Below are 22,291 nucleotides of genomic sequence, written 5' to 3'. Positions count from 1 at the left end.
GGATTCCCAGCAGGCATTCCAGTTGGCGCATGAGTAATCTTGGATGGAGATTGGAAGGGACTGGACTGAATGGGGATGACGTGTCTAGGAGATGGCGAAGAGTGTAAGTAGGTGGTCACTTTCAGTTGGATCAAGGAATACTGCAATAAGGCGTCCAAGGAGATTGCGAAATGCTTGGACAAAATCATGTGTGGTGTTACTTTCAAGATGGGTGTGGTGTGGGATGGGAAATATGTCACCTTGCAGGGAGTCGGTAAACTGACGCCACCACTGGAGTTCTGTGGGGGACCTACTGTGGAAGCTGAGATCAGTGGCAATAATATAGATTGAAAAGGTATGGTTCGTGCCCGTGAGAAAGTCGTATGGGATATGGTAATGGCGTCAAATGTAGATGGTTGCACAGGTAATGGTTACGGTTTGGAAAAAGAGGGTAAGAATAAGGTGTTTGGTGGGAGTATTGTATAAGGATTGTGGCTAAACAAGGGTGTTCTTGTGGTGGCCAATCGCAACTCCATCACTGTCCAGGGGAAGGGTGCTATCTGTGTGATGGAAGATACAGGATGAGGTTCAGATAGTATGAAAGGTTTGCTAGAAGATTTAATTAAGAATAAAACTAAGGATGTTATGTTGGGACAGAGTATGCATCAAAAGACGTTTATTGGAGGGTAGGGAGCAGATGTTCTCCTACAGTATTTTGCAGAGGTGTGTGTTGGTGAGGACTAGATGGAGCTTAGACTAGGGTGTCGAAGCAGGTAAAGAGGAAGTGAACCTGGCTGTGAGAGTAGGTGTCTTAGGTGTTGGGATGGAAGATGGAGCTGGCAGCGAGCAAAATCTGTTGAAGGATGTGTGGATTTGGCATGGATGAATATTTTGGAGGATGACTGTCATGAATTAGATTTTGTCTTCAGCAGTGGGGTCTTGGCAGGGGGAATTGTTGGGATAGATGAGGGTATCAATGGGACTGTTTAGGACAGTAAGTTCTGGTTTAGCTGTTTTGATTTCTTTGTACACTATTATATGGACCAAAATGGGTGAAGTTACATGTTGCTACAGCATACGACATTCGTCTGTATATGCTGGATGTGGCGCTGCTGCTGTTTACTGCTCACTGGTTTTAAACCCTTCTGTTTTTGGAAAAAATTTAAATAGTTTAACTGTGGTAGTTTACTTGTACCTTTATTGTATTAACTGTTTTATCCTCGATGATTGGAAGTTTTAATAAAGACGTTGCATATATTCTGATATGGCACGCCCTACATGAGGTTTCCTTGGGGGAGTCACGAAAGTAGACTATCATTTTCTGTATGTTCTGTCACTGTTCATTGGTAAACGTGATTTTGTTATACATACATGTATCATCTTTACATGATTTATACGCTATTTTGGAAAATACTGGTTTGTCTGTCTGGTACACATATCCTGGTACGATATGCTCTGTATCTTGTTATGTTGTTGTTGCGGTCTTCAGTCCTGAGACTGGTTTGATGCAGCTCTCCATGCTACTCTATCCTGTGCAAGCCTCTTCATCGCCCAGTACTTGCTGCAGCCTACATCCTTCTGAATCTGCTTAGTGTATTCATCTCTTGGTCTCCCTCTACGATTTTTACCCTCCATGCTGCCCTCCAGTACTAAATTGGTGATCCCTTGATGCCTCAGAACATGTCCTACCAACCGATCCCTTTTTCTAGTCAAATTGTGCCACAAACTCAGCTTCTCCCCAATTCTATTCAATACCTCCTCATTAGTTATGTGATCTACCTATCTAATCTTCAGAATTCTTCTGTAGCACCACATTTCGAAAGCTTCTATTCTCTTCTTGTCCTAACTATTTATCGTCCATGTTTCACTTCCATACATGGCTACACTCCATACAAATACTTTCAGAAACGACTTCCTGACACTTAAATCAATACTCGATGTTAACAAATGTCTCTTCTTCAGAAACGCTTTCCTTGTCATTGCCAGACTACATTTTTTTATATCCTCTCTACTTCGACCATCATCAGTTATTTTGCTCCCCAGATAACAAAACTCCTTTACTACAGGGTTATTACAAATGATTGAAGCCATTTCACAGCTCTACAATAACTTTATTATTTGAGATATTTTCACAATGCTTTGCACACACATACAAAAACTCAAAAAGTTTATTTAGGCAATCACAAATGTTCGATATGTGCCCCTTTAGTGATTCGGCATACATCAAGCCGATAATCAAGTTCCTCCCACACTCGGCGCAGCATGTCCCCATCAATGAGTTCGAAAGCATCGTTGATGTGAGCTCGCAGTTCTGGCACGTTTCTTGGTAGAGGAGGTTTAAACAGTGAATCTTTCACATAACCCCACAGAAAGAAATTGCATGGGGTTAAGTTGGGAGAGCGTGGAGGCCATGACATGAATTGCTGATCATGATCTCCTCCACGACCGATCCATCGGTTTTCCAATCTCCTGTTTAAGAAATGCCGAACATCATGATGGAAGTGCGGTGGAGCACCATCCTGTGGTACGTTTAGTTCCCTGCTTGCTTTATTCGTCGACTTCCGCGGGCTACGCGTGAAACTTGCCCGCACGCGTTCAACCGTTTCTTCGCTCACTGCAGGCCGACCCGTTGATTTCCCTTTACAGAGGCATCCAGAAGCTTTAAACTGCGCATACCATCGCCGAATGGAGTTAGCAGTTGGTGGATCTGTGTTGAACTTCGTCCTGAAGTGTCGTTGCACTGTTATGAGTGACTGATGTGAGTGCATCTCAAGCACGACATACGCTTTCTCGGCTCCTGTCGCCATTTTGTCTCACTGCCCTCTCGAGCGCTCTGGCGGCAGAAACCTGAAGTGCGGCTTCAGCCAAACAAAACTTTATGAGTTTTTCTACGTATCTGTTGTGTGTCGTGACCATATGTCAATGAATGGAGCTACAGTGAATTTATGAAATCGCTTCAATCATTTGTAATAGCCCTGTACTTTAAGTGCCTCATTTCCTAATCTAATTCCCTCAGCATCACCCGACTTAATTCGACTACATTCCATTATCCTCGTTTTGCTTTTGTTGATGTTCATCTTATATCCTCCTTTCAAGACACTGTCCATTCCGTTCAACTGCTCTTCCAAGTCCTTTGCTGTCTCTGACAGAATTACGATGTCATCGGCGAACCTCAAAGGTTTTATTTCTTCTCCACGGATTTTAATATCTACTCCGAATTTTTCTCTCGTTTCCTTTACTGCTTGCTCAATATACAGACTGAATAGCATCGGGGAGAGGCTACAACGCTGTCTCACTCCCTTCCCAACCACTGCTTCCCTTTCATACCCCTCGACTCTTATAACTGCCATCTGGTTTCTGTACAAATTGTAAATAGCCTCTCTCTCCCTGTATTTTACCCCTGCCACCTTCAGAATTTGAAAGAGAGTATTCCAGTCAACATTGCCAAAAGCTTTGTCTAAGTCTACAAATGCTAGAAATGTAGGTTTGTCTTTCCTTAAGCTTTCTTCTAAGATAAGTCGTAGGGTCAGTATTGCCTCACGTGTTCCAACATTTCTACGAAATTCAAACTGATCTTCCCCGAGGTCGACTTCTACAAGTTTTTCCATTCGTCTGTAAAGAATTCGCGTTAGTATTTTGCAGCTGTGACTTATTAAACTGATAGTTCGGTAATTTTCGCATCTGTCAACACCTGCTTTCTTTGGGATTGGAATTATTATATTCTTCTTGAAGTCTGAGGGTATTTTGCCTGTCTCATACATCTTGCTCACCAGATGGTAGAGTTCTGTCAGGACTGGCTCTCCCAAGGCTGTCAGTAGTTCTTGTTCGTCTCAGGTCTTTCAGTGCTCTGTCAAACTCTTCACGCAGTATCATATCTCCATTTCATCTTCATCTTCCTCCCATTTCCATAATATTGTCCTCAAGAACATCGCCCCTATATAGACCCTCTATATACTCCTTCCACCTTTCTGCTTTTGCTTCTTTGCTTAGAACTGGGTTTCCATCTGAGCTCTTGATATTCATACAAGTGGTTTTCTTTTCTCCAAATGTCTCTTTAATTTTCCTGTAGGCAGTATCTATCTTACCCCTCATTAGATAAGCCTCTACATTTACATTTGTCCTCTAGCCATCCCTGCTTAGCCATTTTGTACTTCCTGTCGAGCTCATTTTTGAGACGTTTGTATTCCTTTTTGCCTGCTTCACTTGCTGCATTTTTGTATTTTCTCCTTTTATCAATTAAATTCAGTATCTCTTCTGTTACCCAAGGATTTCTAATAGCCCTCTTCTTTTTACCTACTTGATCCTCTGCTGCCTTCACTACTTCATCCCTCAAAGCTACCCATTCTTCTTCTATTGTATTTCTTTCCGCCATTCCTGTCAATTGTTCCCTTATGCTCTCCCTGAAACTCTGTACAACCTCTGGTTCTTTCAGTTTATCCAGGTCCCATCTCCTTAAGTTCCCACCTTTTTGCAGTTTCTTCAGTTTTAATCTACAGTTCATAACCAATAGATTGTGGTCAGAGTCCACATCTGCCCCTGGAAATGTCTTACAATTTAAAATCTGGTTCCTAAATCTCTGTCTTACCATTATATAGTCTATCTGAAACCTGTCCGTATCTCCAGGCTTCTTCCATGTATACAACCTACTTTTATGATTCTTGAACCAAGTGTTAGCTATGATTAAGTTGTGCTCTGTGCAAAATTCTACCAGGCGGCTTCCTGTTTCATTTCTTAGCCCCAATGCATATTCACCTACTACGTTTCTTTCTCTTCCTTTTCCTACTGTCGAATTCCAGTCACCCATGACTATTAAATTTTCATCTCCCTTCACTACCTGAATAATTTGTTTTATCTCATCATACATTTCTTCAATTTCTTCATCGTTTGCAGAGCTAGTTGGCATATAAACTTGTACTACTGTAGTAGGCGTGGGCTTCGTGTCTATCTTGTCCACAATAATGCGTTCACTATACTGTTTGTAGTAGCTTACCCGCACTCCTATCTTTTTTATTCATTATTAAACCTACTCCTGCATTACCCCTATTTGATTTTGTATTTATAACCCTGTATTCACCTGACCAGAAGTCTTGTTCCTCCTGCCACCGAACTTCACTAATTCCCACTATATCTAACTTTAGCCTATCCATTTCCCTTTTTAAATTTTCTAATCTGCCTGCCCGATTAAGGGATCTAACATTCCACGCTCCGGTCCGTAGAACGCCAGTTTTCTTTCTCCTGATAACGATGTCCTCTTGAGTAGTCCCCGCCCGGAGATCCTAATGGGGCACTATTTTACCTCCGGAATATTTTACCCAAGAGGATGACATCATCATTTAATCATACAGTAAAGCTCTCGGGAAAAATTACGGCTGTAGTTTCCCCTTGCTTTCAGCCGTTCGCAGTACCAAAACAGCAAGGTCGTTTTAGTTAGTGTTACAGGGGCAGATCAGTGAATCATCCAGACTGTTGCCCCTGCAACTACTGAAAAGGCTGCTGCCCCTCTTCAGGACCCACACGTTTGTCTGGCCTCTTAACAGATACCCCTCCGTTGTCGTTGAACCTACAGTACGGCTATCTGTATCGTTGAGGCACGCAAGCCTCCACACCAACGGCAAGGTCCATGTTTCATGTGGGGGGAGGGGGGTATCTTGTTATAAGCACTCAATAATTTTTGTGACAGTTGGGATAAACTGTAATTTTAACTTTCCGTCTCACAAGATTATTTGAAAACTGGTTCTGATAACCCAAAACTAGTAATCAGTTAAATAAAAAGTGACTCTTGCAACGTTGGCTGTTTCTACATTGAACTCAAAAAGATATTATGCTATTCTAATTAGCAACAACAGACCAATTTCTGGTGGAAAAAATTACTTTTCAGCATTATGTATTGTCTGAAGTGCTGTTATAGACATTACTTTCTAATGCGTTCTAAAACATGATTCAAAAGGATGTTTTGGCATACTTCTGAACTGTGGAAATTTGAAGGAGCACGAAGAAATTCCTAACTCATTGCCTCCTTGCTCAGATAAACATTGAAACACGTATGTAACGCAGCAGCGATGGCGAGGCATTGCAGCATCTCTGACCAGAGAGCCTGCGCTTGACCGCGCGAGTGTTGCGAGCTGTTCGCTAGTTGTCGCTATGCAGAGCAGTACTCTGTCTGTAGTCGTGGCAGTCTGTAGCTCGATTTAGTTACGAGCAGTCGGTCAGTAGTAGTCGTGCAGTGCAGTTCGCTACTAGTCGTCATGTAGTGCAGTACGCTAATAGTCGTCATGCAGAGCGGTCGGTCAGTAGTAGCAGCCCAGTGCGGTTGTGTGATGTAGGCGGTCGGCAACACTGGTCAAGATGCTGAATGAGGTATACTGTTAATTAATATAATCATTAGATAATGTAAAAATTTATTTATTGTAATTAATTTCCAACAAATGCCCCAATAATAATTTTTATTTCAAAAAGCATTTTTCAAAAATTTAATTTTTTAGTGAACTAAAGGTTTCGTTGCACTTCCCATTTCACTCCACTCTTTTTAAAGAAAAATTTCAGTAAAATCACAAAAAAAAGGGAATATTATTATTTGCAATGCAGTTCCTCCAAGCCGTGCGCACGAAAAAGAGCAGAAATTTGACATCCAGTTATTCTGAGGTAAGACTTTAATTCTGATTGTTTTACACAGGGCCAAAGACCGATATTTCGGTTTAATTGAATTTTCTTATCACTGAATTGACCTTAATTTTTTGTGAAGAATTTATATTTGAGTCAGATTGCGAATTTCACATTTTTGTTGCCATTGTCAGTACATTTCATTGTGGGCAGATTACGCTTAGAGCAATGTCCATTAGCATTCATAATTAAATATTGTCATGTTTCTTTCTTTCAAATTTTTGTGGGGAGGTTACACTCGGCTCCCATTTCTATTAAGTATTGTCATTTTATTTTTTCCTTATAAATTACGGTGGGGAGGTTACACTTGGCGACACCCAGTCCAGGATCGTATTTCGTTGAGAGTCTTTTGAACAACAGTCAGATATCTGCTCTTATTTGTTTAGATATAATTAGGATTTGGCGCAACGCTTTTATTAACTTGTGACTTTCTTTCTACAGGTCAACGGCAATTCGTTGCTCTGTTGTATTTATGTGTTGCTTTTGCATTGTGCTTATTTATTTTGTGAAAAATTGTGACTATTGTAAAAATGCCGCGAAAGACTGTGAATAGTGTATCGCGAGGTATTTTGAATGAAATTACCGACTTAAACAGCGTGACCGATAGTAATTGTGACACGCAGTGTAGTGATGACAATCCTGTGTTCACTAACAATCAGTGCATTACAACCACTAGTGATGACTTTTATATTAATGATGAACAAACGAACTCAATTGTCTCGTCTGTTAATTTGACGACAATTGATGACGCGGGACGCTCTATTGTAATGAGCGCTGCCGAGCTTAACACACCCGATTTGGAAAATTCAAGTAACGTACAGACAAATTTGACTAGTGAAAATGAACAGTGTACTGAAAGTAGGACAGATTTATTTAATTCCGAAATAATGTCTGACAGTGTACATCCGACTGACAAACCTTTTTGTAAATCTCAGGATAACCAAATGGTTACAGTAAGCGAGAGAGTTCCAGATCCACCACTAAACAGCACAGAGAGTATAAACGCTAACTTTGGCTTTGAACAAATTATGGCAAGATTGCTACAACAACAATTTAGTGAACAGAACGAAAATTTTAGACAACTCAGTGAATAGGTCAAACAACAGAACGAAAAACTTGACTATTATGCCGAAGATCTCAAACAACTTAGTGAACAGTACAAACAGCGGAAAGAAATGATGAATAATTATTTCGAACAACTTAATGAAAGTTTTGACAACCATTACAAACAACTTAGCGAAACAATTAATGAAAGTTTCAAACTGACGAACGAAAAACAAGACAACCTTAACGAACGGAGCAGACAAGTTAGTGAACAGAATACAGCTATTATCGTGCAATGTCGGGACAATAAAGTACATTTACGTGAGGATACTGAGGCTTGTGCTAAAAACAGTAATAAAGAAGTTGGCACTGTTGCACAAGAATTAAGTAGCACACGTGTAGACACAACAGAATCACATAAAGACGGGATTATTGCAGTCACCGAACAATGTTCAGCAAACGAAACACAGATACACGAAATTAATGCAGTCACTGAACAATGCCTTAAAAACGCAGTACAGATTCGCGACGAGTTTAATTTGAAGTCATTGGAAGTTTCACACACTCCGAATACGGAAGCTGACGAGAAATTTGCACGACAGATCAACCAAATTGACGAAAGTGTTACAGTAACAGAGTTGAAAACTATTTCAGTCACCAATACGTCACAGAATCCGCCACGTTGCGAGCATTTGTCAGAGTCACACAGCGTGTATAATGTGAGCAATTTACAGCAACTACGCGACTTAAAATCCGAAAAGCTACGCGACTTAAAATCTGAAAAGCTACGCAACTTGAAGTACGAAATGACACAGACAAACAGATTCACACACAAACCCGAACGTGTTCTCAAATTCAGTGACGAGAACGTTGATAATAAGCAGTTTGCATTTGTAAGAAAATGTAAAGAATTTAATAATGACAGAGCACAGATACACGATTTGCACTGTATACGACAATTTATTTTTGTACATTCACCGCTACTACCTGTAATGCAGAAACTAGCTTTGAACAAGATGCGACAATTTATTTTTGTATTTACAACAGCATTGCCTATAATGAAGAAACTAGAATTAACATGGATACAACTATTTGCTTTTGAATTTATACCGCAATTGCGTGCAACGCAAAAGCTAAAATTTAGTTGCAGTGCGTAATCGACCTCAGGGGATTCATTACGCTTTAATGAATATGTGCCGTAGCGAGCATAGGGCCCCGAGCTGTAGTAGTGCTGTTTCATCTTTAGTTTTCTGCACTGCTGCCTTCTCTTCTACTATCCTTTATATCTATCAAAACTGCTCTTTAACTATTGCTCTACCTAGTATTAAGAAACATGTAATGAAAACCGGATATGACAAATATTTTACCGAATGTGACAATTTTCAGTAGGCACTCCCGTAATGACAACTACCGCCGTAAATTTAATAACAGATAAAATCGTAATCATCAGTATGTACAAAATTTTCGGCAGTCGCAACCACAGTTTTGTAATAATAGATGTTTTTCACTACAATAGCATGAAAGTCAGCCGCTTAGCATACCTAACCAACAATGCAGTCTACAAGGTCAACCAAACTTTAATGTTTCGCCGCGTGCACGTATAGTCCCAGCTCCAACAAATAGTAACGCATGGCAGCAAAGAAATAACTACGTACAGATAACACACTATTCCAACTCGTATCGCAATGCGCCGTATAGAAATTACTATCATGACAGACGTAAAAAAAATAACGAGCACAATTTTCAGCGTACATTTAATAACAGTCGATCTTATGAGCAGCAACAACATATTATGATGAATGAAACAGACAATAGGTGTCATCCATAGCGTAACACGTCAGTAAGAAATAACAGAACAGTTCATATAGTGGATATGCCACAATACTCTCCCGTAAATAACAGCACGTACGATAGAATTTGACCATATACAGTACAGGTTTCATATTCCAGTAACGTAAGCAATAATTTTGACACGCAGAATCTTCTTCACGAAAATGTTATTAATTTTGACGCCTTCCGACAGAACTTAAAGACAGAATTACGACGTATGTAGACGACATTCTTATCGCAGAAGCTAACTGGTCCGAACACAATATGATTCTTGAACAACTGTTGCAAACTTTTCATGCACAAGGACTTACAGTTAATCTTAGTAAATCGCACTTTGGCAAAACTTCCATAAAATTTCTTGGACACGTAATTTCAGCAGAAGGCATTGCACCTGATCCGGAAAAACTTCAAGCTCTACGTGACATTACCGTTCCTACGACGAAGAAGCAATTACGCAGTTTTTTGGGCTTAATTAACTTTTTTCGCAAATTTATTCATCACTCTGCTTTAGATACACCCAGATTATGCAAATTAACAGGTAAAAATACTATTTGGTCTTGGGATAAGCAAGCACATTCTGAATTTGTGAACCTGAAACATGCTTTGTTGAATGCTCCACTGTTATCGCACCCAGATCTTACTAGAAATTTTTCCATTGCCACCGACGGTTCTAACCCCGCTTTAGGCGTACACATTTTCCAGGAAATAGAAGAAGATGGTTCAATAGTAATTAAAAACATCGCATTTGCAAGCCGCATTTTGTCACCTGCTGAGCGAAATTATTCCGTTACAGAACTTGAAACATTATGTGTTGTATGGGCTTTTACGAGATTTAGGAATTTTCTTTATGGCAGACATACCACCGTTTACACAGACCACAGAGCAATACAATTTTTACTTTCGGCTAAATTCACTCACGACAGATTAAGCAGATGGAAACTTTATTTACAAGAATTTAATTTTACAATAGTCCACATTCCCGGCACACAAAATGTTATAGCAGACACACTATCGCGTTCTCTCAGCAACAATCAGCAAGACGTAGCAACCAACTTCTGCAAAACAAATTTCAGTGTCATGTACATTCAGCAAGTTGCATTTGAAAACTTTATTTCATCGTCATTACAGGACATAGCACAAGAACAAAATAAAGACAACGTGTGGAAAGAAATTAAACACCTTTGGCAAGATAAGAATAATGTTACGATTAGGAACCACTACACTGTACGCAATGACATTCTGTTTCGCCGCTCTCATCCTGACAGCAACAATTGGTTATTATGCGTACCTGACGAAATGGTTAACAAATTAATTTGGTACACTCATTTAAGCTACGCACATTACGGAGCACGAAAATGTTTTCTTATACTGAGACAGAACTGTTATTTTGCCAACATGGAGAAACGTATACGACGAGTTTTAGCGTCTTGTAAAATTTGCCAGAAAGCTAAATCAGACACCACTTCACATATTCCTCCATTATATCCAATTATACCTGTTAAATTAAGACATATGGCCGCAGTAGATATTTTTGGTCCGATTCCCAGAACTAACAGAGGTTTTTGCTACATTTTTGTCGCTGTTGAGCTCACTTCAAAATTTGTTACTTTCACTCCATTACGCAAAGCTACTGCTAAAACTGTTTCGAAAGCATTTGTAAAACATTTTCTATTTCATGTAGGGCATGTGATGAGAGTAATTTCTGACAATGGATCTCAATTTCGTAGTACCGTATGGACACGCATGTTACGAGCCAGAAACATTTCTCCGATCTATATATCCAAGTACCACGCTTCTTCGAACCCCTGTGAAAGATTAATGAAAGAAATTGGTAAGCTGTGCCGAATATACTGCCACAAAAGACATATTGATTGGGATACATACATACTCTCATTCCAAGATGTAATTAATTCCATACCAAATGAATCCACTATGCTATCTCCGTTTGTTATACTGAAAAACGTTGAACCGCCAAACAAAATTAAAGAATTAATAGAATTCCCCAAAAGTCGTCGCCTACGACACCACGAAATAATTAACATTGCGCTGAAGAACATCAAACGTGCCGCAGAGCGCCGGAGAAGACAGCAAAAACAGGTTTGTACACGCCGCGACTTTCACGTTGGACAGAAGATATTAATACGTACACACTATTTATCCAGCAAATTAAAAGGTAAGGGCAGTAAATTTGAACTTCTATATGCAGGTCCATATCGGATTCGCAGCATTCCTCACCCCAATGTTGTACACGTCGAAACTTTGAGAACCAGAAAATCGAAAGGCAATCACCATATCTCAAACATTAAACCGTTTATTGAGTGAAACCACTGTATGATTCAACATACTATGATGCCATTTACTAATGCAATTGTTTCACCTGACTAATTACTGATGATTATCGTATTTTTTCTTGGCAAGTGCCCGACAAGGTAAGGTTAGCAGGTCGCTTTTCTTGTCGTTACACATCAGACCGTGCATACTTTTCCAGACGAACTTACGTATTTTATGACTAATTATGCAATGTTAGCTAATGACATGTTAATTTCATTACATTTTTTTCATTAAAGTCTTTAAGTCTCGCCTCGATTAACTACACTACATACAAGTTGAACACAACGAACGTCACATTTTGTTTTTTTATGTACGATTGTATTCCAGTTTTGTTTATATGCACTGTGAAATAGTTAAGATATAACACACACCAGTCGACTTTGACATTTTTTTTGCCTTATGACATCTCAACATCGTGACTGTTTTACATTTTTTGCTGCTGCATTGTGATATTCTCTGTACATTTTGGCTTTGAACACTGTCAATGTCTTTGACATATTACGTTTCCTGTCATGTTATGCTGTATGGTTAATTATGTCACCATAAACCAGTCACTATTTAGTGGGTGTATGATTTAAATGCAGGACACTAATCTTTGTTCATTAATTTCAGAAAGAAATGACGCGTGTAAGAAATAAATTCAACAGAAACGGGAATTTCACCTACGGAATAAACGAAAGGAGATGCAATAACTTTATGAGGAAGAGTAAATGGATCAGGATTAACAAGCATTAACAAGAATATACTATACTCATCATAGAATAGCAGTCTTAACTAATTTTTTCTTTCAGAATACAAGGTGATTGATGCAGGCTGTCAGACAGAACTACACATCTTAGTTTTAGTGATGAAATATGCTAGTGATAAGGAATAGTTATATATGAGTAATGAAGTGATTTTTTGCAGATGATAATGAATACTGATGAATAATGATGAGGGAAATGGTATTATGAATAATGAAGCTTTTCTTTACAGGTGATGATAATAGTGAAGTTATGGTAATGTGGATAATGAAGTGATGGATAATGAAGTTTTTTTTTCTTTACAGATGAGGATAATGTTGAAGTTATGTATTTATGCTACGTAGTTATTTAAGTATTTGTTGCAGTTTGCTTTGACAGCAGATGTTACATTGCATAGTAGGATGACAGAAAGTTTTGGAAAAGACAGCTATGGAACACATTTTTATACACACTTCACTGCCTGTTAATTCGAAGTTCACTACTTTTCAGCATAGTGTGCGTTTCTTCTTTCAGGTCAATAATCCATTTTGTATTTTTTCCAGGAGAAGCTTTTCATGATACTTACTAAACCTGTTACTTATTATACCTGTTCTAGTACTTGCATTTTTATTTTTTACCCATTTGTGTCTATCATTTATAAATGTGATCACATATACTGCCTTGTTACATAACCTTGCTACAGCTGACTCATGACGAATGACGTTACCTATCCTCATTTGCAGCAATAGGTCAAAAGCAAATAGTGTTATGCCTCAGCAATTAATTATCGACCCCAACGCAATGCATTGCTAACAACAACAAAAAAAAATGTATTACCAGTCCCAAGTAGTGATACCAGTTTGAGAAAATTCTGAATAATACTGATTAGCTCTGAATAGTATGTCACTTCAGTAATGACTTCTTAATGAGACCAAAAAAAAAGGAGGTATATATATATATATATATATATATATATATATATATATATAAAATAATGCTTTGTCACTAGCTAATAACTGCCATTGTTTATTGTAATGAGACTACTTATAATGACCATGATTCTTAATGCTATGACTGTAATTAACTGATTTTAATAATGACTTTGTAATGATCTGAATACTACTGAATGAGGAACACTGTTTATTGTAATGAGACTACTTATAATGCCCATGATTATTAATGTTATGACTGTAATTAACTGATTTTTAATAATGACTTCGTAATGATCTGAATAATACTGAATGATGAACTATGTTTTATTCTATTCAATACTTGCTGGCCACTGAGTGCCAATAATTAATGTCACTTGAAGAATTGTTATTAATTATGCCATTAATTAGCTCTTGTTTTCCATGTTGAGTTTTCATGTTTTGGTTAATGGCCAATGAGTGCCAATAATTTGTATCACTCAATGTATTATGTTAATGCTAGGCCAATAATTGACTCTCCTTTTCAATTAAGGCTTCTGATGAACATTATTCTGTCATACTAAATATACTTTGTAACTGGCCAAGGACTGCCACTGTTTATTGTAATACGATTACCCATGATGCCAGCTAATGATTCTTACTATATAGGAATGACAAATGATTAATTAACTGTAATTAGGAGAAGGCTAATGATTCTTACTATATTGGAATGACAGATGATTAATTAACTGTAATTAGGAGAAGGTTAATGATTCTTAATTATACTTTGTAACTGGAAAGGAATGTTACTGTTTAATAATGCTTTGTAATTAGGAAAAAGCTAATGATTATTACTATTGAAATGACAAATGATTAATTAACGATTCCATACTTTGTTATTGGAAATGAATGTGACTGTTTAATAATGCTTTGTAATTAGAAGAAGGCTAATGATTCTTACTAGATTGGAATGACACATAATTAATTAACTATGCTATTGTTTCATAATGCTTTGTGGTTAGGAAAAAGCTAACGATTATTACTATTGGAAGACAAATGATTAATTAATTATGCTATATTTTGTAACTGGAAAAGAATGCGATTATTTCATAATGCTTTGTAGCTAGGAAAAGAAGGTTACTGATTCTATGTAAAACAATTAATGAACATTTTTCTGTAATACTACATACTTGGTACAGAAATGTTCAATAACTGGGCTATGAATGCCACAAACTACTAATGAAAACTGTAATTGTCAATATTATGTGACTTAATGTCCTTCACCTCATGAGCTAACTACCCTGAATTACTGCAATGTCCATTTTGTCCTGTTTATCCCAGTGATCATGGAGCACTATCTTTGGTTTTGCACTAATTCTACGTTGGTGTGCCTTGCAAGAGCGTGGTGTTGACACGACATGCTGTCCACCACCGTGAGCGATGAAGACGTTATTATGGTCCCACCGTTTGGTGTACCTAATGTACTGCCAAAATGAAAACATGGAATATTACTACGACAATTCAGTGTCTTGGGTACGCTGATAAATTCTGATGGGAAAAGAACTTCAAGTTGTGTCACTTGGTGTTGTACTTCTGTGGAAAGATATGGACTTTCAGAACAGCTGTGTGCAATCTAAAGTGCTACAACCATGATGCAATCCTTCCCTTTCCTATCCTGATTCTTGTCACATAAAGAAAAAATTTTTTTGGTAACATCATTTATGTTCATAGGTTATACATTTTTCGATTCGCTGAACTCCAGTGCGAGTACACTTATGTCACTGGTCGACATGATGTTTGCCATTATGTTTATTTGTTGTGAAAATGCTAAAGACATTTCTTCAGTGCGTGTGCACTTTGGACATGATTTTTTTTTTTTGCTATTATGTTTATTTGTTGTGAAAATGCTAAAGACATTTCTTCAGTGCGTGTGCACTTTGGACATGATTTTTTTTGCCATTATGTTTATTTATTGCGAAAATACTAAAGACATTTTTTTGATTTGTTCTGAAGTACAGTATATGTACACTCTTGTCTTTTATATTGTATATACATTTTTATTTTTATGATATGTTCTGAACTACAGTACATGTGCACTTATGTTAGGTGTTAATATGTTTTCTATTGAACTTCAGTGCCTGTGCACTTTTCTCATTTTTCAATATGATTTGTACTATACTGTATATTCAATACTTCAATGCGTATGCACTTATATCATTTGTTACTAATTGTATATACATTTCATCATTTACTGATATGTTCTCAACTCCAGTGCGAGTGCACTCATGTCACTTGTCAACATAATATTTTGCCAGTCTGTTTATTTGTTCTGAATATGCTAAAGAATTTTTTCAGTGCCTGTGCACTTTGTTATCTATCAAATAATTTGTATATACATTTTTCTGATTTGTTACTATGTTTTGTACTCACATTTTGTCTTTGTCTGATATATTTTGTACTTAGTGCGTGTGCACAACATTTACTTTATGTACTACATCTAATTATTCTGTAAATTGTAGAAGTTTATTAGTTAATTAAAAATTTTGCCGCGATTGGCAAGTCCAAATGACTCACCATCGCTGCCAAATTTTTGCCCCCCCAGTGGAGGGTTATGAAACACGTATGTAACGCAGCAGCGATGGCGAGGCATTGCAGCATCTCTGACCAGAGAGCCTGCGCTTGACCGCGCGAGTGTTGCGAGCTGTTCGCTAGTTGTCGCTATGCAGAGCAGTACTCTGTCTGTAGTCGTGGCAGTCTGTAGCTCGATTTAGTTACGAGCAGTCGGTCAGTAGTAGTCGTGCAGTGCAGTTTGCTACTAGTCGTCATGTAGTGCAGTACGCTAATAGTCGTCATGCAGAGCGGTCGGTCAGTAGTAGCAGCCCAGTGCGGTTGTGTGATGTAGGCGGTCGGCAACACTGGTCAAGATGCTGAATGAGGTATACTGTTAATTAATATAATCATTAGATAATGTAAAAATTTATTTATTGTAATTAATTTCCAACAAATGCCCCAATAATAATTTTTATTTCAAAAGCATTTTTCAAAAATTTTATTTTTTATTGAACTAAAGGTTTCGTTGCACTTCCCATTTCACTCCACTCTTTTTAAAGAAAAATTTCAGTAAAATCACAAAAAAAAGGGAATATTATTATTTGCAATGCAGTTCCTCCAAGCCGTGCGCACGAAAAAGAGCAGAAATTTGACATCCAGTTATTCTGAGGTAAGACTTTAATTCTGATTGTTTTACACAGGGCCAAAGACCGATATTTCGGTTTAATTGAATTTTCTTATCACTGAATTGACCTTAATTTTTTGTGAAGAATTTATATTTGAGTCAGATTGCGAATTTCACATTTTTGTTGCCATTGTCAGTACATTTCATTGTGGGCAGATTACGCTTAGAGCAATGTCCATTAGCATTCATAATTAAATATTGTCATGTTTCTTTCTTTCAAATTTTTGTGGGGAGGTTACAACATCAACAGGTGTCAGTGGAACAATGAGAAGAGAAAGTGTGCAGGAAGGTTCTATAGATGATATTACAATTTTAGAGAACAAATTACCAAAGTTTCTTCTCGACTGTTTTATCAATGTTAACCAGCAATCCTTTTTTGAAGAGACAAAAGTTCAAAATGTTTCTTGTAGTATCTGTGTTCTCTAGATTTATTCCAGAGGAAAGTTCGCTATCGATTATCAGGATGGGGTGCAGAGCGCACGCTGCAGTAATTAACAAATCACTAATTGCACTGGATCAGCTTACACAGTTACCAGTCCAGTTTCATATGCTATTGTACCTGATTATCTGCAGCATATGCTAGTTGTTCATATTTGCAATCAGAAAATACTTCCGAACATAAAAAATAAATTTCCTAATCTTAAAGTGAAGGAATTATTTTCTCATGGAGGTGATCAACACGTCAGTTAATATGACTTACAACAAAGAATATTGTGGTATTGCCTTTAACTGGCTTTTCTTTTGTACATCCAATGTAAAGGATCTCGTGATGATGTTAATGGAATGCTGAAGCAACATCTGCGGCAGTGTGTGAAAGATAGAAAAGCTCTCATTACTGATGGCACATCTTATGTACGATGCGCGAAATACATAACTGATAAAATTAATAATTAGAAGTTCCAGCAAAGAAGCTATAAAGCATGCTGATTAGTTACAACAGCATTGGAGCGCTATCAGATCTCTTCCTAACACTCTTTAAATCCGCAGTGTCCAGACCATTGGGAAATAACACAGTTAAAATAGGTTTGTTATCTGAGGAAAATGGTACACACTTCCATTTCAGACCCATCGAAAAACAGAATGTTCGAGAAGATAACCTCATTACTTCTTTCATAAGTAGTTGAATGGTAACTTTCCACTGTCTTTTGGTCAGTAGGTTATCGTTAAAAACTGAATAAGGACATCTCCATTAATTTATTGGACAAGCTGGCAGCGAAGAGTGTGAAAAAATTTTTGTTAAATTCCTTAAAAGAGCACAGAATAAATTTGCATGGCCAGAAAAGGATGATCTTAGTGAAGCTGACATTTCCCAATAAAAAGCCGATCACAGATTCACGGGAAAGATTAACTTCCGCTAAAATGAAATTAAAATTTTTAACTAAATTTGTTCTTTGTTATCTGAATACTCTTCCGTATTCATAAATATACCATTACACAACGAGTTCAACACTGTTAGATATTATATGAACGAGTGTTCTTTCAGTCATGTCCGAAAGAACAGACACCACACATTCATGTAACAGGTTTGCCTTGGTGGGCCGTGAATCTACGAACTTCAGTGCAGATGCAGCGGGAATATAGGATTAATGAGCATGAAGGACATGGATGAGGGACTATGGATAGGCAACGCCAGGTGAGAGTGTGGGTCAGCAAGGGAGCATGCCGAGATAGTCACGCAATTGCGATAAACACCGTGTCCAGGTGCCACAGTGGTTAACGCAAATGCCTAGTGAGCAGGAGATCCTGGGTTCGACTACTAGTCAAGCACACATTTTCACTCATCACCGCTGATTTCGCAAAAAGTTCTGATGCAGCTGATATAATTAGCTTCTCCCCTTTCCTTTCTCCGCCCCCGCCCCCCTTCAACTTTAGTTTACACAACTGTCACAGACATAATTTCAGTCCTTCATATATAATTTCAGTCCGTCATTATAAGTTAAATGAATGTGTTACACCTGTAACAGCAAAACGTTACATCCGTAACATTTACTTGTCTTATATTTTATTAGTTTCACTAAATTTATTTAATGTCCGATATAATTTCATGAATACTGTTCTTGTGCTTTATATAAATACTACAAGGTTCTCTCTGTACTGACGAATCTCTTAGATATTACGAGAATTTCAAATACATGTGCATCAACTTCAATTTGCTGAGTTATGTCTGTAACAACACCATTTTAAGTTTTAGCGGCAAATGAACACAGTTTGCTTCATGAAACGCTGGCTGTATTTTGTTCATATTCAAGTTCATCTACAAAAAATTAGTAAAATTTACCGGTTTTATTTTCATTTTAATACTTCATTTTCAATTGCACAACGGAGGAATCATCCACTGACTGTTTTTACAATACAAACATTAATATAAGCTACCTGTAGCGTTATTTTCTACAGTTTCTACTACATGAAAAGTGTAAAAACGAGCGGTTAGAGGGAAAAAGTAAAATCCAGACTAGGAGATACTTACGTCGATGTCCTCTCCTATAAGCGACCGCGCTACCTGCTGGCAAAGCAGCTTCATTTTAATTGACGTCTGGAACAAGGAAAATGCACAATAACTAACGTGCCTGTGGCGCAGAACTGCGTAGGTTATATTTCGAATGGATACCATTTTTTAAAATATTTCCAGTCAATGTAAGAGACTATCAATTGACGAGGACCACACAACGTGATCAGCTAAGAACGTTCTAAAATGATACGTGTCAAGTGCAATTGCACATAAATGACTTGTGAACTACAGTATACGTACCATACGCGCCAAAATATTTATTTCTGCAAGAATCCAATCTGGGCAGTCCAGATCTCCGCAGAACCGGAACCTCTGAAAAAAGAGGTGCCTCTTTACTTTCTTCAACAAATACAACAATGATATTAAGGCAGCTGTAGTTACGAATAAACACGTGGCTACTGCATTTGCATATCAGCATGAGTGACATGAGCAAGAAAAAAAAGAATAACAGTTCAAATTTGTTGAGTTGGATTGTCAAATGTTACAGTAATTCCACGTGCTTTCCATTATTAATGTCTGCCATTAGTAGAGCAAGGATTTTTGTGGAATTACATCCGCTTCCACGCACGTGGGTAGCGTCTATGTTCACGGATTGTCAGCGCTGAGATACTTCATTTTATTGTTAGGTATTTTAACATATTTCAGTACATTACGTATTTAGAGGTATTTCAACTTCATGCTACATAAAATTCAGCAGAAATCGTCAAGTATATCAAGTACGGGCCGGCCGGAGTGGCCGAGCGGTTCTAGGCGCTACAATCAGGTTCGAATCCTGCCTCGGGCATGGATGTGTGTGATGTCCTTAGGTTAGTTAGGTTTAAGTAGTTCTAAGTTCTAGGGGACTGATGACCTCAGAAGTTAAGTCCCATAGTGCTTCAGAGCCATTTGAACCATATCAAGTACAAGCTGACAGATTAGAAGTGATATTGGGCAGTGGGTAGTGAATATATATGAGGCTGCTTTGGAAAGAAATCTTTGTTATTCGACTTCTGATACATCTGCGATATCCTCAGTGGGGAGAAGACCCTCCAGTGGACATCTCTCCAGAATTATTCACCTCCTAAAATTTGTACCGTCAACGTCCTATGAGGTTGAGAAGTAACTGTCTTCCTACAGAAACATTCTGACCGTCGACATTCTACGACAGCAGAGAATGGGGAGACGTATCTGGTGCTCATTGCGTTTCAAAAGGAAAGGTAAGAATCGTCAGCGCAGGGAACTACGTGGGGTTTCTCTGGGTGTTGGCTAATGACTAGAGCCAGAATTTTTATATAATTTTAACACGCAAATTATGCACGTATTTATATAATGAAATGGATAATTTTTTTTATCACCGTGCCGTCTCTAAAGTAAACGAAGGTGTTTTCTTCATGCATTATAATACCATCTACAATGGAGGGAAAATTTTTGAGATTATTAAATCTGACAGCTATGTTGCAAATGATTTTTTCTTTTGAGATTACGGAATAACAGGTTGAAGCCCCATAGAACGCTCCCCCTTCCCCCGGTTCGAATTCGCCTCTGGATGAAAAAAGCAAAAAAATGACGTCTCAGCTAAATTATTCATTATTAATGTACATTTTTTTATGTTTAACAGTCGCGTGATGTCGCTGTCAAGTACTATAGCTGGATGAAACTTCGTCCACACATAACAGGAACTGCTGCAGTATAGTACAGAAGGTAACTGAAAGAAAAGCGCAGTAAGACGAACAGAAATGACACTTTTATTCAAAAACAATAATTACACTGAAGTTTCATGATTTATGTTGGTGTCCTGGGTATAACAAATGGGGGGAGATGGTTCTTAACAGAGTGAAGTTCTTGTGGTAGGGCGCTCTATCCTTTAGTCAGCGCTGTTGAAAACTGCTGGATGATACGTCTCGCAACCGCTTCCCACACATGCTTGATGGGATTTTATGTCTGACGAACGAGCGGGCGAGTCCATCCGCCGAATATCCTCTCTTTCCACCTCCTCTGTTCGCTGCGATTGCGCATTGTTATTCATAAAAATGAAGTCAGGGCCGAATGCACCGCGTCACGATAACGTTGATCGGTGACTATAGCGTATTAAAAGATTTGGAGCTCAGTACGCCCGTGCAACATTATGCTTCCCCACACCATAACACCAGGACCACCAAAACGTTCATGTTCGACAATGTTCGTGGGTGCATTACTTACTTACTTACTTACTTACTTACTTACTTACACACACACACACACACACACACACACACACACACACACACACACACGTGTGCGGACAATGCGTAACGTTAAATTATTGTGAACCAAAAATTTATAACCAAAAGGTAAAGAAAGGCAACTAAAACACTTTAGCAGATACAAGACAGAGACTAGCTGATCACCAGACTAAAAGATGATTAGCCGTCACTCAGAAATGGAAAACAGTAACAAGGCTCGCGTCTTATAAAGTAAGATTGTAGTGGTAGAACGTATATGAATCTACGAGCGTTGACTAGAATATTTTAGCTAACTACAAGGTGTGCACGTAGGACAAATATGGATGACATACAGCGTGATTCACGAAGATATGGAAATATATTTATATGATTCTACAAGTAAAACTAAAGAAAAAAGTTCATATAAACATAGCTCCGCAAATGTTTAGTTACGGAGTTACGGCTAATAAAAGACGTGTATCTGCAGAAGTCTCCCGGAACATTCGCAATACTCCGGTAACGGTTCGTGCGTTCGGAATCCTCCGAGTTGGATAACGTATGCGATATTCGTTAACTGCAGCCGCAGAATTACCATCACATGTGCCATAAACAAACACCATATCGGCGTCTTCTTCTGACGTAAATTTGAAAGATATCCCTATTTCATAAATAATCTACAAACTACAACAGTTACTATGTGGTTTCACTTAAATACATTGTTGTTATTATGTTCTTTCACTGAAAAATACAGAAACATAACGCGTTTCAAGGTTAGCAAACGACTGAAATATCTCAGTCAAGGTTGCAAACAATGACAAACGTTTCTACATTTTTAATGGAAAATAAATAAATTTACTTGTATAATAATCTTTGCTTCTCTGGATGTTCTGGAA

General features: G+C 38.0%; 1 protein-coding gene across 3 annotated transcripts in view; it reads right to left on the bottom strand.

The window, feature by feature from the left end:
- The window catches only part of LOC124776623 (COMM domain-containing protein 4), a 555,896-nt gene that overhangs the window by 40,254 nt on the left and 493,351 nt on the right, over nt 1-22,291 (bottom strand). For all 3 annotated transcript variants that reach the window (XM_047251722.1, XM_047251716.1, XM_047251728.1), the window contains exons 6-7: nt 19,459-19,530; nt 19,177-19,242 (exon numbers count right to left, since the gene is read on the bottom strand). In XM_047251722.1, the coding sequence (XP_047107678.1) occupies nt 19,177-19,242; nt 19,459-19,530 (138 nt within the window). The remainder of the gene's footprint in view (nt 1-19,176; nt 19,243-19,458; nt 19,531-22,291) is intronic.

Source organism: Schistocerca piceifrons, chromosome 1, assembly GCF_021461385.2.
Source record: "Schistocerca piceifrons isolate TAMUIC-IGC-003096 chromosome 1, iqSchPice1.1, whole genome shotgun sequence".
In the NCBI taxonomy this organism is placed as follows: Eukaryota; Metazoa; Arthropoda; class Insecta; order Orthoptera; family Acrididae; genus Schistocerca; species Schistocerca piceifrons.
This window is presented reverse-complemented; position numbering and strand designations above follow the sequence as displayed.